Source organism: Cavia porcellus, unplaced genomic scaffold, assembly GCF_034190915.1.
Source record: "Cavia porcellus strain 051 isolate PalLab524CR breed Dunkin Hartley unplaced genomic scaffold, mCavPor4.1 scaffold_19, whole genome shotgun sequence".
NCBI classification, from domain to species: Eukaryota; Metazoa; Chordata; class Mammalia; order Rodentia; family Caviidae; genus Cavia; species Cavia porcellus.
This window is the reverse complement of record NW_026947502.1, coordinates 3,822,566-3,837,928: the sequence shown is the minus strand read 5'-3', so window position 1 is coordinate 3,837,928 and position 15,363 is coordinate 3,822,566. Positions and strand designations below refer to the sequence as shown.

The following is a 15,363-nucleotide window of genomic DNA, read 5'->3' as shown; positions in this document are numbered from 1 at the left end:
AGACATGAAACTATTGGAACCTAGAGGACAAGGAAAAGATGAGGAAAATGTATGTTGGACATACAGATTTGTATACAGAGGAATCATTGAAACAAACAAAAATCAGATATATAAGGCAAAGATACAAGAGTAGAAAAATACATATAGGTTAGGATTTTAATATATTCAAAACTATTCATTAAAAAGTTTTAATTTCACAGAGTACAATGTCATAGGAACTAACAGCTAACTTTTATTAAGAAGTTGACTTGGTTTGCTGTAGCTTTAAAATGAATTACTGAATCATTTTTTTAAATTGGTGGGTAACATATTTTTCCAATACATTCCTATATACCCTGATCCTAAGAACTTCTGAGTCCTGAGAGGATAATTACTTGATCTGATCCTTGACACTCCCACAGAGTTCTGTGTATAAAGAGTAAAATTTTGTTGCACATACAGTTCTGTTTTTCAAATGTACGAAGATGCCTTTTTTATTTATACCAAGTTCAGAGTAACCTTCAGTCATATGATCTCAGTTACTGTATACTACATTTAAAAAAAACATTGAAGTGACACCTTCTTGCCAAGTACAGTGGCACACGTGTATAACCCCAGCACTGGGAAGGCTGATGCATGAGGGTGCTGAGTTTGAGGCCAGCCTGGTCTATATAGTGAGATTCTGTCTAAAAAGACAAACAACTAAGAAAAAAAAAGAAAAAGGAAAAAGGATGTTGTTGGGTTGTTGGTTGTGGTGGAGTGCATGCACAAAGCCAGAGGTTAATTCCCTAGCACAAGTACAGGGATGGGGTGGGAGAGAGAAAAGAGACCAAAAAAAAAAAAAAAAAAAAAAAAGAATCTTCCTGCTATTAATGGTTAGAAATTGCTTACAGGCCATATTGTCACAATTACTGTATTTTTAAAAATGCATAATAAGCCTCATCAAAAGGGAATTTGAAATGCATTCATCTGTTACAGTTGGGGCTATTTTAGCCTAAAATAAATAATGCATTCCTTTGCCATTCTTTTCCTGGTATGTTTTACAGAAAGAAGGATGAATGTTATTTCTCTGTTACAGGACCAAAATGTTAAAATGGTATGGAAAGTAAAACGTACAACTATATACCAGTGGTGATGAACCTATGGCACACATGTTTTTTTTTTTTATTTTGAGACAAAAGATGTTAATGTATGAGTTGTTTTTTCTAAACTAAAATCTCATTTTTTGGATTTAATTGCAGTGGTGGCACTTTGTGAAAAACAAGTGGGATTTCGCTTGCAATTTGGGCATTCATCTGTAAAAAGTTCTCCATTATTGCTGTATAGTTTAGTTTCAAGGGTCACTTGCCAAAACTATCTAGTTAATAGATTTCTTTAAAGTGGGGTCTGCCCATATAAGATTTTTGAAATTTAGAAAATTTTACCCATGTGCAGAAAATCTTTGTCCAATTAGCTGTGTTGCTTTTGGGTTCCGACGGTGGCTAGTTCTTGGTATGTTGATCTTACATTGGGAAAGCTTTTTACTTGGTTCTTGCAGCCTTGTCTCTCTTTCATCCCTTTCTTCCTTCTTCCCTTCTCTCTTCCCTCCGCCCCCTTCAACAAACTCAGAATGTTTGTTAGTGCTTGTTGTGTGTATGAGGGAGTCCTTAATCCTACATACTTAACTTTTAAAACTTCACTGCTTTCTATTTTATATAGGAGTGTAAGATTTCATGGTTTTTTAGAACTGGTCTGTATCATCTTGCATCGTTTATATTTCAGTGAAAAATAAAAATGTTGAATAGGGCTCATGAAAGAAACACACACTAGCCATGTGAGTCAAATAATTGGCATTTTACCAATAATTACCAAAAGAATGAATGAACTAAAAGGCTTTCAGATTTGATTAGTGTATTGTATAGTATTTGATGCTGTGTAGAAGTGAAAACTATAGATAATAAGAGGGAAGTAGGGTAAAAAAGTTGATTCGATTATGTGATGATTATTGAATCAGAAAACTTGATCAAATAGGGAAAAAAGGTGAAATATTTAGGTATTTTCTTTGAGGGTGATAATTATTAACGTATTAGTGTGAAAAATACTTAACCCAGTATTTCTTAGCCATTTTTTTCCCATTGTCATCACCCAGGGAGCCCTTTTACATCCATTTTTCTAAGTCCTCATTTCCCCTACCGATTTGCTCGAATGTGTCAAACAGAAAACATGAAAGTAGATAAGCTGAAATCAGCGATAAATAACATCTGTGTAGAGTCTTAAACTAGTTTGTGGTTCTTTGCTGAACACAATAGCTTAATACTAAGAGTGTTTTGCTGTAGAAGGACAGGTAACTTTTGTGAATGATGGTGGTGCTTACCTCTGTTAATGGTTTGGGTTAGATATGTTTTTCAGTTAAGTTTTAAGAAAAAGAGGCAGCTTGATGAAATGGAAATCGTACATTATATTAGCTATGAGAAAGTTTAGGTTTTAGTATAGTCAAGTGATCATGCTAAACAATTTGAATACTGAGACCAAGTGAATTCCAGTGAAGTAGCATATGGATAGAAGTGACAAGAAACAAGGTCCACCAGGTCTCTCCAGTACAGTACCATTAGGTAGGTCATTTTTTTTCTTTACTTCTTCCATTTCTTTCACTTGAAGTGAATAAATTTGAGATGACTTATTTAAAATTATTTGTTTATTAAAGGAGCTTGTTTGAATTTGTTGTTTTGTGTATTCTCATGTGTTTCAAATACAATTATTTTGTTAGGCAGCTTTTCATAATAAGTTATATTAGTTGGTTTCCTGTGTCTGTAGATTTGAGAGTGTACAACTTCTTTCTGTAATTAGGCAAAGAGAATCAGGGCTTTGTCAGCAATGACTCTCCATTTCAGGAGTATACTCTTTAATAGGATGTCTTGCCTCATGACTTTTAATCTGCATTTCTTATTATTGTTTTGAGCTGTAACTCTAGGGGTGTCTGTTTCAAACCAAAACAGCTTTACAAAGATTACTGTTTTAAGTATGACTCTGTTATTTTTATCTCTGTTTTAGCAATTCCTGCCTCGTTTGGAAATATCCAAGAGTCCAAGCCTGTCTGTATGATGATCCTTTTTCATATTCTACATTTTCCCTCTCCATTTAGGAATACCTGGGCTGGCTTTTTTCTTAACATTCAGAATGCCTTCCCTTGTGTGCTCACTTTCTTCCCAGTTTCTCCATCTTTTTTTGCACTGAAGGACTATAACTTCACTTTGTCCTAGTGTTCTTTAAGACCTTTGATGCCTAGCTGATAGTCTTCCTTCTCAGATCCCTTTATATCGTCATGTTGGAAAACCCACACTTTTTATTCTGGCCATCCAGATCCTTCTTTTATCCTCTGCGTTGGAACATTTCTTTGGTTATACTTTGAGCCTTGTCCTTGTATTTTGAGATTTTCCATTCTAATTTCATGTTAGTCAAACTTTTCCCTTTTTTCTTTTTTAAAGAGAGTTGCTAAGTTGCCCAGAATAGCCTCAAATTTGTCATCTTTCCGCTTCAGCTCCCAGAGTGCTGAGATTATAGACATGTACCATCATGCTTGCCTATACAAAACTTCTATAACTAAAATTCTATACCCCAGTTTGGCCCACCAAGCTCACATATGCTTATAAATATGCTTGATTTCTGTTTTTCAGAAAAATGATCAAATGGTTATGCTCAATTTCACTTCTGTCTTCAAACTCATCTTTAGCAATTTTCTTGCCTTATTGTGATTTTTCTTGCCTTATTAAGTATACTCCACATTTCTTTAGGGGCACCCTTACTGCTGTTCTCTGGGATTTTAATTCAACAATTCTCATTGCCTTTAACTTTTACCAATTCCTTCTCAGTTTAGAAATATATACCTTAAGCACATACATTTTCCTTTATATTTTGTATATGTATATATTTTCCCTTTGTGAGAAAAGTGTCTTATATCCTTACCTTATCTACTTGTCTTGTGTGACTGTGTATGTGATAATCTCAGTTCTTCCCTGTTAGAGCTCTCTTTTGTTTTTCAAAAGTGTGCTGTTTCTGAGGTCAGTTCCATGGTTACCTATTCCTGTATCTCCCTTTCAAAGGGCTTCCTAGAACCTCATATTATCTTAAATTTTCAGCTCTTTTCAATCCCATCCCCAGTTTTGCTGCTGACACTCTTCTAGTCAGAGGACCAAAATGATCAAGTTACTATATTTCAGGGACACTGTAATTGATCTTTCTGCAATGTGTAGTGTTGTGTGCTATTACTTTCTTCTTCCTTGGCTTCCCTGACTCTGTAACAGCATTTTACCATGGCCTGTCTCTTGCTCTCTGGTGGTTTGTCTTTACTAATCTTCGCTAGCTTCTTCACTTGTATTCGCTGTGTCCTTAAAATATTATTGTGTCAGTCAGGTGTGGTGCTCCATATCTGTGATCTTAGTAAACTGGAATTGTGAGGCCAGTGGGCCACAGGTTTGAGCCCTGCCTGAGCAATTTAGCAACTTAGACCCTGTCACAAAAATTAAAAGGGTTGGAAATGTAGCTCAGTGTAAAGGCCCTGTGTTCAGTCACTAGTACCACACACACAGAGACATACACAGATTGGTTCTTTTTTTTTCAGTTACTATGTTCTCCTTTTCTAAAGTATGCAATTCATTGAACTTTAAAGTACTGTACATTTAGTACCTATTTATTATAATGCCATCACTACTGTCTAATTCCAGAACATTTCATGCCCTCAAAAGAAACTCCATACACATGACAGTCTCACTATAGATTTCCCAATTCTGTATGGTTTGGAGAAATGGAATCATGTGATCTTTGGCCTTTTGTGTTTGTCATCTTCTGTTTTGTAGAATGTTTTCAAGGTTTACTCTGTTGTAGGATATTTCTTTTTTTGAGATCAAATAGTTTAACTTTTAAAATGTGCCCTGTATGTCTGTGTATTTTCAAGTTGTGGAATGTGATGGTTCAGTCAGTTCACAGACTCATGAAATTTTTAGTGTCTATATCTTTTTTGGGATTTGTAGAGTAATTCATTTACTGTGTTTATGACTGAGGCTTCAGAGATAAGTTCTGTGCTAGCGAGCTTTGTTTTGATGAAAGAAACAGGCATGTGAATTAGTGAACACTGTGGGGGAAATACAGTTAGAATGTGTCCAAGATAAATGTAGTTCCAGAATTCAGCAATCAACTCTGCTTAGGTGAATTAGTCAAAACTTCCCAGAAGAGTGACATTTCAGTTAGATATTTAAGAAGAAATAGGTTTTTGCCAAGCAGGTTAAGGATGTTTCTGGTAGAAGAAATGGCTTAAACAAAGGCATGAAACTATGGAATACCGTGTTTTGAAATGGCATGTTTTGGCAGTACTGACAGCACTATGGTGATAACCTCGGCTTTGTAACATTATTCTGGAAAGGCAGATTTGTCTCAGATTGATGAGCTTAATGTCCAAGTAATGGAATTTGAATTTTCTTTGGGTGCTTTGGAGACCAAAGGAATTTGGATAAACGAGATGGCATCATTACTCCTCAAACGTCTCAACCCTAAATTCTGCATCGTTAGTATATACACATGTCCAGTATGTTCTTTCTTAATAACAAAATATGTCATTCTTATTTACACTTTCTTTGTTCTTTGACAGTTCATTTCTCTGTTCTTCCTCATTCTTCAGTCTTCTGCAGTGTTACTTCTGTTGTCTTTACTCCTTACAGCCGTGCTTGCCGTGGTGACCAGTGACTTGTTTTTAAAACTAGCAGATGCTTTTTAGTGGCTGTCATGATATTTCTTCTCTAAAGTACTCTTTGGATCCCATGAGATCACATTCCTGATTTTCATCCTATTTTGGTCTTTTGTAGTTTCCTTTGCAAAACCTGAAAAACAGTTCTGCAAAAGCAGTTCAGTATGGTGCAAATCAGTATAATGTACGGATGAATTTCTGGTTTAGGTTGAGCATTTAAGGTAGAATCTAATCATTTTCTCACACATTTGTTGAGAATTAGAGAAAAGATTAAAATTGTGTTTCAACACGAATTTGGAATGAAGATACTTTATGTTGCCAGTTACAGCTAGTTTCACAGTTACAACTAGTTAAGGTTCTTTAAGGAAATTAAAGAACACTGTCAACTGCTGTACCTGACTTGACCATTTAGCCTGATGTAACTGGTCTCTTTTTTAACAACTGCCCTGTCAGTAATTGCTTTCTCTTTTTATTTCTCTTTCCTACCTCATCCATTACATTAATCTGAAATTATGAAATATAATGCATATATAAAAGTACTTCAATAATGATTTTTAAAGATGTATACTGTAAAGTGAGGATCTAAGGACTATTTGGTCAAAGCATCGACTGTCATTATTGTTTCAGTCTGTCTGGAATGTCCCTTCCTGAGTGCGATCCCCTCTATTTGCCTCTGTATACCTGCACTCCTTCCCAAAACTCCTAGAAGTGATCACTCTCCAAACTTGAAGTTCACCATTATCTTTGTTTTTGTTTTTGGGTTTTATTTTTAAAAACTGTATATCCCTAGGTAGATCCTTACCTGTTTTTGACCTTTATATAAATGGGAAGATAGAATAGCTGTTTTGTGTGTTTATTTCCTCCATGGTCTGTCCCTGTTTTTGCCTACAGCTGAAGTTCAGTCATTGAGTTTGTCATATAGCATTTAATATTTTAATACAGTGTAATATATCTACCCATTCTGCTTGTGGTGAACATTTAAATTGTTGTCAGTTTTTAGCTTAATAGAGTGGGGTGCTGGAGATGGGAATGAGAAAAAGAGGAATTAAGATAGATCATGAACAGATACAAATTCCCTACAATGAACATGGTCATTATGTATACCTAAATTGTACCAACAAACTTAAAGGAAAAAAAGAGTGAGACTGCAGTCAATATTTTCTGCTATGGTAAACTTTTTGGGAGTATTGCTGGGGTCAACTTCATTTTTACTTGATTTTTGTCTAAGACGAAAAACAAACATGCACATATGTATAAATATGCTTTTCTAAGGTAATGTTGCCAATTTTTATTCATACTAGCACTGTCTGACTTTCATGCTTGGTTATCACTTTTTTAAAAAACTTAGTGTCTTGTAAGTTTTTTGCTGCCATTTAAACTGAAAAGTCTTGGTTAAACATTTCCATTTTATGAACTGTCTGAAATATGAGTTAATCTAATTATCTCATCTAGGTTCATGCCATGAAATCAATTTATATTTTCATTCTCTTAAATGTACTTAGTTGTGCTTACTGAGTTTATTTGTCTATTCATAGGGGATGACTATATTTTAAATATACTAAATGATAGTTGTCATTTTTAAAATAAAAATGCTTATTTTTTGCTTTTATTTTGTCTTTAACCTGAAATGTCATAGCTGTGTAACTTTTCATCACTAAATAGTAGTTTTGTTTTTTTTTTTTTTTTGAGACAGGGTTTGCCTATGTTCAGGCTGGCTTGTACTCACTGTGTAGTCCAAGTGAACTTGAACTTGCAGCAATCTCCTTACCTCAGCCTCCTGAGTGCTGGGATTATAGGCATACACACCAAGCCCAGCTTTAAATGGCGGTAGTTTATTCAAAAAAAGTTCTACCATCTGTTCTTTACTAATAATATAACTTCTAGCTCTATTATAGAAGTTTTATTTATAAGAATATATGTGGAATGTTTAGTAATGTTAACTAATGGATCTTTTTCTTTCAAGTTGGCCTTTGTCAGAGTTTGATCCAAGCCAGATTCGACTAATTGTGTATCAAGACTGTGAAAGACGAGGGAGAAATGTCTTGTTTGACTCCAGTGTTAAGAGAAAAAATGAAGATACATCAGTATCGGTAAGCATTGTTGAGTTTTTAAAAAATTAATGTTGGGTATTTTAATAATTAATGAATAGAATTTCAACTGTGATATTTTTGTGGGTAACTGTAAGTTCTGATTTTGAGATTAAAAAAGAAATACTTGCTTTTTCTAGCCAGGCATTATTTTAGTTTGACATTTATTTCCTTGTATGATTATTCCTTATATGATGACCAGAATTACTGGCATCCTTACAGAAAATCTGGCCTAAACTTCTCATTTTGGATTTATGAAAAGTGAAACCTAGACAAACGAAATTATTTATCTGAAGGTACAAAGCAAGTTAAGTCTCTAGTCCTTAGGAGCATCATATTTTTTCCTTAAAGTAGAGGCAAGAACTTTGTGTGAATTTTCAGTGCCATGCTTTGAAGTATGTTGTGAACCACTTTGCAGTAGTACATGTACATTCACTTGATCATGAAACATAGGTAATGCTACTGCCATCATGCACACTCAGGTCTCCTATGTAATATAGATACAGTTTCTTTGAACGTTTATGTAACCAAATAATTTAAGTGATTTTATCATATTACTATCCTTAGATAGTTTTCATCAATGATAATGCAGTGCTATTTTGTGGATTCCTAGTGAAGTACAGTGGTCATATATTTAAGCCATCATTGATGTTACATAAGGCTGTTACATAAGGATAAAGTGTTATACATAAGGATAAAGTGTTATAATTCATACAACTTTTTGGAAAAGTGGGTATAGATTTTAAACAACGAATATTTTATATTCTGAAGCATTAGAGTAGTCCTCCTTTACTTATGATTTCATTTATTCACAGTCAACAAAAAGGAGTGTAGTACAATAAGATCAATACATCTTTCCTTACTCTTCTAAGTGCAGGGATCATAGGCATGTTCCACATAGAAGGTTTTTTTTTTGTGTGTGTGTGCTGGGGATTGAACTCATGATCTCATGCTTGCCAGGCAGGCATTTATGCCACTGAGCTAAGTCCCTGGCCATGGAAGAATTTTTTAAACTGAAAAATACTATATAAGTACTGTTTGTTTAATTGAATTTCATTTGTGATACAGAATCTGGAACATGAAAAACAGTATGTCTAAATTAAAAGTTTTCATGCTTTATGCCTGCCTTTCTTCTACCCTTCTAAATAGTTCAGTCCTAAAACTGAGTACCTTAGATGGTAAAGGCACAGTGGCCCAGAGCAGGGTATCAGAGCCCAGTGAAGGAGATACCAGCCCTAAGAGTGCCCTGGCACAGGGTTTCAGCACCCAGGTGAGACGAGGACAGCCTTCACCCCCGGCATCTTAGCCTGAGGAGAATGCACTTGCAGGGGAGGCAGGGCAGGGCAGATGGAAGACCATCTATACCCATGAGGTTGATTACACACATGATAAAAATAGTGAGAAACATGCATTTTAGTGTCAGAGAAAGGAATTGGAAATAAGGAAACAGATAAAACTATAAGAGCTGTGTGGTGGTATTAGATTAGAATTGGAATTTTTAGTGTGGTTTTGTTTTTTATATATATCTACACACAAATACGTATTACTAACCCGATAAAGATTATATATATATATATGTGTGTGTGTGTCTATATTTATGTATTTATATATATATTATTATATATATATTTATATATATTTATGTGTATACAGACATATATTTTCTTGCTGTGTCCATCAAGAGGTCTTGGGAACAGTGAGATGCCAATGTAAGATACATCCCTAACAATGACATCATTTTTTTTTTTTTAATTGGTACCGGGGATCGAACTCATGACTGCCTGGTTGCAAGGCAGGTGCTTATGTTGCTGGCTAAATCCCAGTCCCAACATCATTTTTCTTAAATTCTATTTTTTACTAAAAGGAACCTGTTTTTCTTGGAGAAATGACTTTATACCTGGACCAGAATAGGAAAAAATAAAGATAAACCTGGAATTTCTTGTACTAGAAACTTAACAAGTGGGAGAACATGTCAAAGAACCCAGAACTCAACGTCAGGGAGCTTTTACTAGCCAAATTGGGCAAGACTTCAGTATAAAAACAAATAGTGATAGTAGCAGAACATAAATCATTGAGTAAAAGCATGAATCTGTACTTAAATGTATAAACTGAAAGTTTAATGAGAAATAGCATGGAAAATGGTACCTCCAATCATAAACACTTTTGTTTGTAAACAATTTGGTCTGCAAACAGAAATGTTTGGCAAAATTTTGTTTTTGTTTGTAAACTGCATACAACCATGATCAATACAACCATGGCTATCTTTCCCACACAAACACAGATGTGGCCATATTTTCTAAAATTGTTAAAAAAGTTGAAGTTCTTGGACTGAGGTATCACTGTGTGTGTGCCTATGGTATACATAAATTACACATATTTATATGTAAATGTATAGTTATATATAGTTATATAAACTATTATGTGTATATATACACATATGTATAGTTTCATAATCTCCCTTAATCACTCACCAAAATATTAATTATAAAATGACAAGAATTTCTTTATGGTTTCATAGTCATCCTTAATCCCTCACCAAAATACTAATTATAAAAAAGACAAGAAAAGTTAAAAAGGAAAGATAGACGAGAGTTTCTTTACAGTGGAGATGCTTAGTAAATAAAATCTAAATGATATTATCATCAGTGTCAAGAATCAAAATTGTGTGCTATAACATATGATTCAAGAAAGACACAGTGTAACTTAAATGTTATACTTCACAATATATAACCTAAATCTTATCACAAGATAATGGAAAGAGACATGAAACAATTCAGTCTGCAAAATGACTGTCCTGAAATCTTCAAAAGTCAGAGAGAGACTGAAAAACTTTTCAACAGGAGGAATTCCAAAGAGAAATAACAAATATGCAAATACAAAGAAGATTTTGAACTGAATTCTTTTGCTCTTTGTGACATTACTTGGACAGCTGGTCAAATTTCATTGGAGCCTGAGAATTGGACAGTTATAATTTATCAGTGATATTTTTTCCTAATATTTTTGGTGGCACTGTACAAATGTAACATTCCTATTTTTAGGCAATACACATATTTATAGGTGATAAGATATGTTAAGCAGTTTTTCTCATTTGGTTCAGAAAAAAAGTACTTTGTAATGAACTTGCAACTTGTTTCTGTTTGAGATTGTGAAAAGAGGAAATAAAAAGTGTAGTCTAGTTATAAAATAAAAAGCCACACTCATTTCAAAATAATGTTTATAACAATGTTTATGCCTAAGTAGAGGATATCGTGTGGTTTTATGGCTTAGAGATAAAATACATGATCACTTCTTTAAAAGTGAAAGTAAGAAATAGTGAGCAAATCAAGGCCCTATTCCTGTAATTCCTTCTCACTGAAGACTGGTGCTTGTCTGAGGGTTGCTAACTATCCCTTATCAGACCACTAGAGCATTCTATTCCACTGCATTTGTTGCTATTCGGTGTCAGAAAAGCTATGACTTCTGAATGGGAGAAGGAAAATAAACCAAAGTAGCTAGAGAGTTCATGAGAAAAAATGTGTGTGGTCTGCTTCTGTATAAAGTCCTATGCATGGTTTTGTACTTTAGTTCTGAAATTAAAGTATTTGTCCCTTTTTTCCCTCTAACAAACTACTTTTGATTCAGAGATTGGATGTGTGTAGTTCTCTAAGCCTGGAATTCTTTGTATCCCTCCTAGTCTTTCACCTTAACATGTATGCTTTTTTTCGTAGTCCTAACTTGTCACTTTCTTCATCTCCCTAGATTGAGTCTTCTTTTGAAGGACAAGTCACTTAAGCATCTTTGTTCTTTACCTATTTATCTATAAATGGGAATACTGCTACTACTATTCAGTATTACCTATATTTACTCCTTAAAGAGCACATTTTATAAATTTTATTTGTGTGGAGTTGACTGACTGGGAATGTGGCTTAGTGGTAGAGGACTTTTCTAGCATGATTAGGTCATGAGTTCAGTCTTCAGTACCACACACGTGGGCACACACACACAGGAATAAGTATATGTATAACAAAATAGTACCTGGCCAGGTAGTAAATGCTAACATGAATTAGCTATTCCTACCATTTGTTTTAGTAGCATTTTAAATATCTGTTTAATTGTAATGTATTTCTATAATTATTTGTTAAATGTTTCTTTTCCATAATAGACTGTTAATGTGAGGAAAAAGATTATCTCTTTCTTTATTCATCTATGTTTTTTAGGATTTGATACACATAATACAGTAGTCAAATACTTTTGTTTTGTTTTTTTTTATTTAAAGAAAAGGAAACGAAAAAAAAATACATGGAGATTAAAAAAAAAAGGGTAGAAATAATACTAAATTACAGACAAACAAAAGGTAAGAAATTGCCAGTTGATGAGTTACAAATTGTCTTCTTCAAAATGGCTGTTCAGGTTATAGAATTAAAGTATTTAGAATGACATTCAAAAAAGTGACCCTACAAACCATTCTGCTTTATGGCCGAACAAAAGCTCCGTAATATGATTATCAGTCCCACCTATTTGTTTTACATCTCTAAGAGGATAAGGTTAACCATATCAAAACAGAACAGAACATTTAAAAAAAAAAAAACAATTTAAAGAAATACAGATTTCAAAGCAAGTCCACTGGAGATCTACCTTATCTAACTGTCTCTAGCTTCTTACAAATAGTTGTCCCTAACTTCACCCACTTTCTATACTTATTGCATATTATAGAACAAATCAAATCATTACAGGATGATGGAGTCTTTTTAGGTCCTCAAGTTCCAGATTAGGGAAGACATTTCCAACTACCATCGCATCTCTCATTCTCTTTGTGATAGCCGTCCCCATCTCTGCATATGCTGAAGTTGAGCTGAAGAAACCAGTCCAGAGTCATTTTAATCAGCAAGCAATAGATTGCTAGAATTTATATTATAATGCTACAAAATAAGCCTCGGGTTTTTCAGGTCTCTTCCTCAGAGTATTTGTTCCTATCCTCTCTGTATTATAGGGAAAACCAAGTCATAACAAGACAGCGAAACAATTTCCTAGATAAACATGCAATGGATAAGACTTATAAAACTATAATATAAATGATCTTCCATAGCTACTATGTTTTCTCTTGTTATTTTCAATAGATTTGTCGACAACACTGGCTTATTATAGTTAAATATACTATCACCTATTTTTATAAAAACTTATCTTTGACTGCATTGTAGTATTTGAGAGCTGTTACTGATTCATACCAGTATGGATATCCTTTACATCCTGTCATGCTCAGAGTAGTTTCCTCTACTTTTAGGGTTGATTCTAACACGCATACCGATTTCAAATAGGATCAGTCAAGGCCAACCAATAGTCTTATGATTCAGATACAATTAAGATCAGTCATAGTAAGACAATGTAAGTAATACAGGATTTCAGCTTAAGTCAATAGGAAAATAAGGATAGTTACCATGGTATAACCTGCTATTTTTGGTTCTAGAGGTCTGTGTCCTCAAATCTGATATGAGTGGACAGACCAGAACAAATTTAATTCAATCTAAATATGGCACTAGGACTACTGTGTCTTTTAAATCGTTATACACCATTAGCAATGACCTCTGCTTTTTTTTTTTTTTAAATATAGTTTCAGAGCTGTCTCTACCAAAGACTAGCTTACCGTCTCTGCCTCATGTCTGCTACTCCACTTTTCTGCTATAATTTGTCCACCTTATTCCCTCATTCCATGGTCTGCCCCGTACACTGAGGCCTCTCTGCCACTGTAGCTGTAATCCTGATATCTCTTCCTCTCTTTCTCTGTAATGTCCTTCAGCGCTCTCTGTAGGGTTGGATTGGTGGCCACGAACTCCCACAGTTCCTCCTTGTCTTGAAAGTATCTTATTTCTTCATTAATTTTTAGAGAGAGTTTTGACGGATATATGAACTTAGGTTGCATATTTTTTTCCTTCAGGACTTGGAATATTTCTCCCCACTCCCTTCTTGACTTAAGAGTTTGTGTTGATAAGTCTGCTGTTATTTTGATAGATTTCCCGTTATAGGTAACCTGCATCTTTTCTCTGGCTGCTTTTAATATTCTGTTTTTTTGGTGGATTTCTGGGATCTCGATTATTATATGCCTAGGCGTAGATCTGTTTTGGTTGTAGGTAGCTGGCGTTCTGTATGCTTCTTTTATCTGGATATCATTTCTTTTTGCTATACGTGGGAAATTTTGCTTTAATATCTCTGTGAATATTTTTTGTATTTCATTTTTGGATGTTCCTGCTTCCTCACTCACATTCTTTATTCTTAGGTTATGCATCTTTTTATCATCTTCCAGTTTTAGAATTGCTTCTTTCTGGTTCCTTGTTATTTTTAAGAGGCTTTTTCTTTCACGTTCATAAGCCCTAAATCTCTCTTCAAGTTTCAGAAGGTTGTCTTTAGTTTCTGTCAAGGCATTTTGCCAATATTCAATGGAGTTTTTAGTTTCCTGATATTCTCTTTGGATCTGTTTCATGTATTCTAAGTTATGCTTAAATTCTTCTTCAGATGCTTCTCTTTCTTTTCTGATTTCCTCAGTTCTTCCATCTGTGTTCTCTTGGGCGGGGCTTGTCATTTCTTTAATTAATCTCTTTATATCTTGCCTCACTTGGATCAGGAGTACATCTTTAAATTCCTCTATGAGATCATGTAAATACTTTTTAATTTCGGCTGATGCTGTGTCGAGCAATGGATGGTTACTGTGTTTGTTCTCTTCAGTGTTTAGTTCTCTTGGGTTTAATTTCTCCTGTTGAACAGCTGGAGATTTTTTTTTATTTTTATCTCTTGTCATGTTTCTGGTTTCTTTCAGACTGTCCTGGAGTTCTCTGGCCCTCTCCGAATTGCTTAGGGCCTTTCAGAAGCGTGCTGGCTTGAGTTTTTGCTGTCCTCCCCAATTTGCTGTTATCTGGGGTAGGCTGGGATGCAGGGGCGGTACAGTCTAGTCTCTAGCCTTTGTGTCAGTTAGTTCATAAATTAGGCTGTACTTTCTGGTTGTCACTGAGTTGTGACCATTCTGCATCCGCCCATTGGGCCCCAAGCAGAGGCCTGGTCTAGCCCCAGTAGCTCCTGCCAGTTCTCCCTGAATCAGAAGCAGCTGGGTAATGGCACAGGATTCTGCCCAGGTCCCAGCCGTTCTCTTCCAAACCTCTCTGTGATAGGAGCTCTAGAAAAGCAGATCTGCCCAAAACCAAGATGGCTCCCACTAAGTTCTCCGTGCGGAGCTGAAGCCAGCAAGCAATCAGACTCTGCCAGGACTCAAGATGTCTTCCACCAGCCCTCCCTACAGGGGGACCTGGTGATGTTACCAAGCTGCGGTTTCTGCCGCCAGGCTAATATGTCTGCACCAGATTCTGTGTTATTGATTTCCCCGTGGTGGCGGGCCAGCTGTTCTCTGGTCAAACCCAGCAGCCGCGGGGTTTTCTGTACTCACCAGAGTCCAGTGCAAGTCCCCACTCCGGGACCGCCGCACACCAAGCCGTCCACTTTTCCCCACCTTGCGGCTCAGCGCTGACCGGTCAGATTTCTGTGCACCGTTTAGATTCGAAACGCCAGAGCTCTGTACATCTGCTCTGGTGCAGCGGTGCAGAACTGGCTGCCACCTGG

At 35.4% G+C, this 15,363-nt stretch overlaps 1 protein-coding gene across 2 annotated transcripts in view; it reads left to right on the top strand.

Moving 5' to 3' along the window:
- Fnip1 (folliculin interacting protein 1) overlaps positions 1-15,363 on the top strand; it is a 111,893-nt gene that overhangs the window by 41,457 nt on the left and 55,073 nt on the right. For both annotated transcript variants that reach the window (XM_003464527.5, XM_003464526.5), the window contains exon 2: positions 7,659-7,785. In XM_003464527.5, the coding sequence (XP_003464575.1) occupies positions 7,659-7,785 (127 nt within the window). The remainder of the gene's footprint in view (positions 1-7,658; positions 7,786-15,363) is intronic.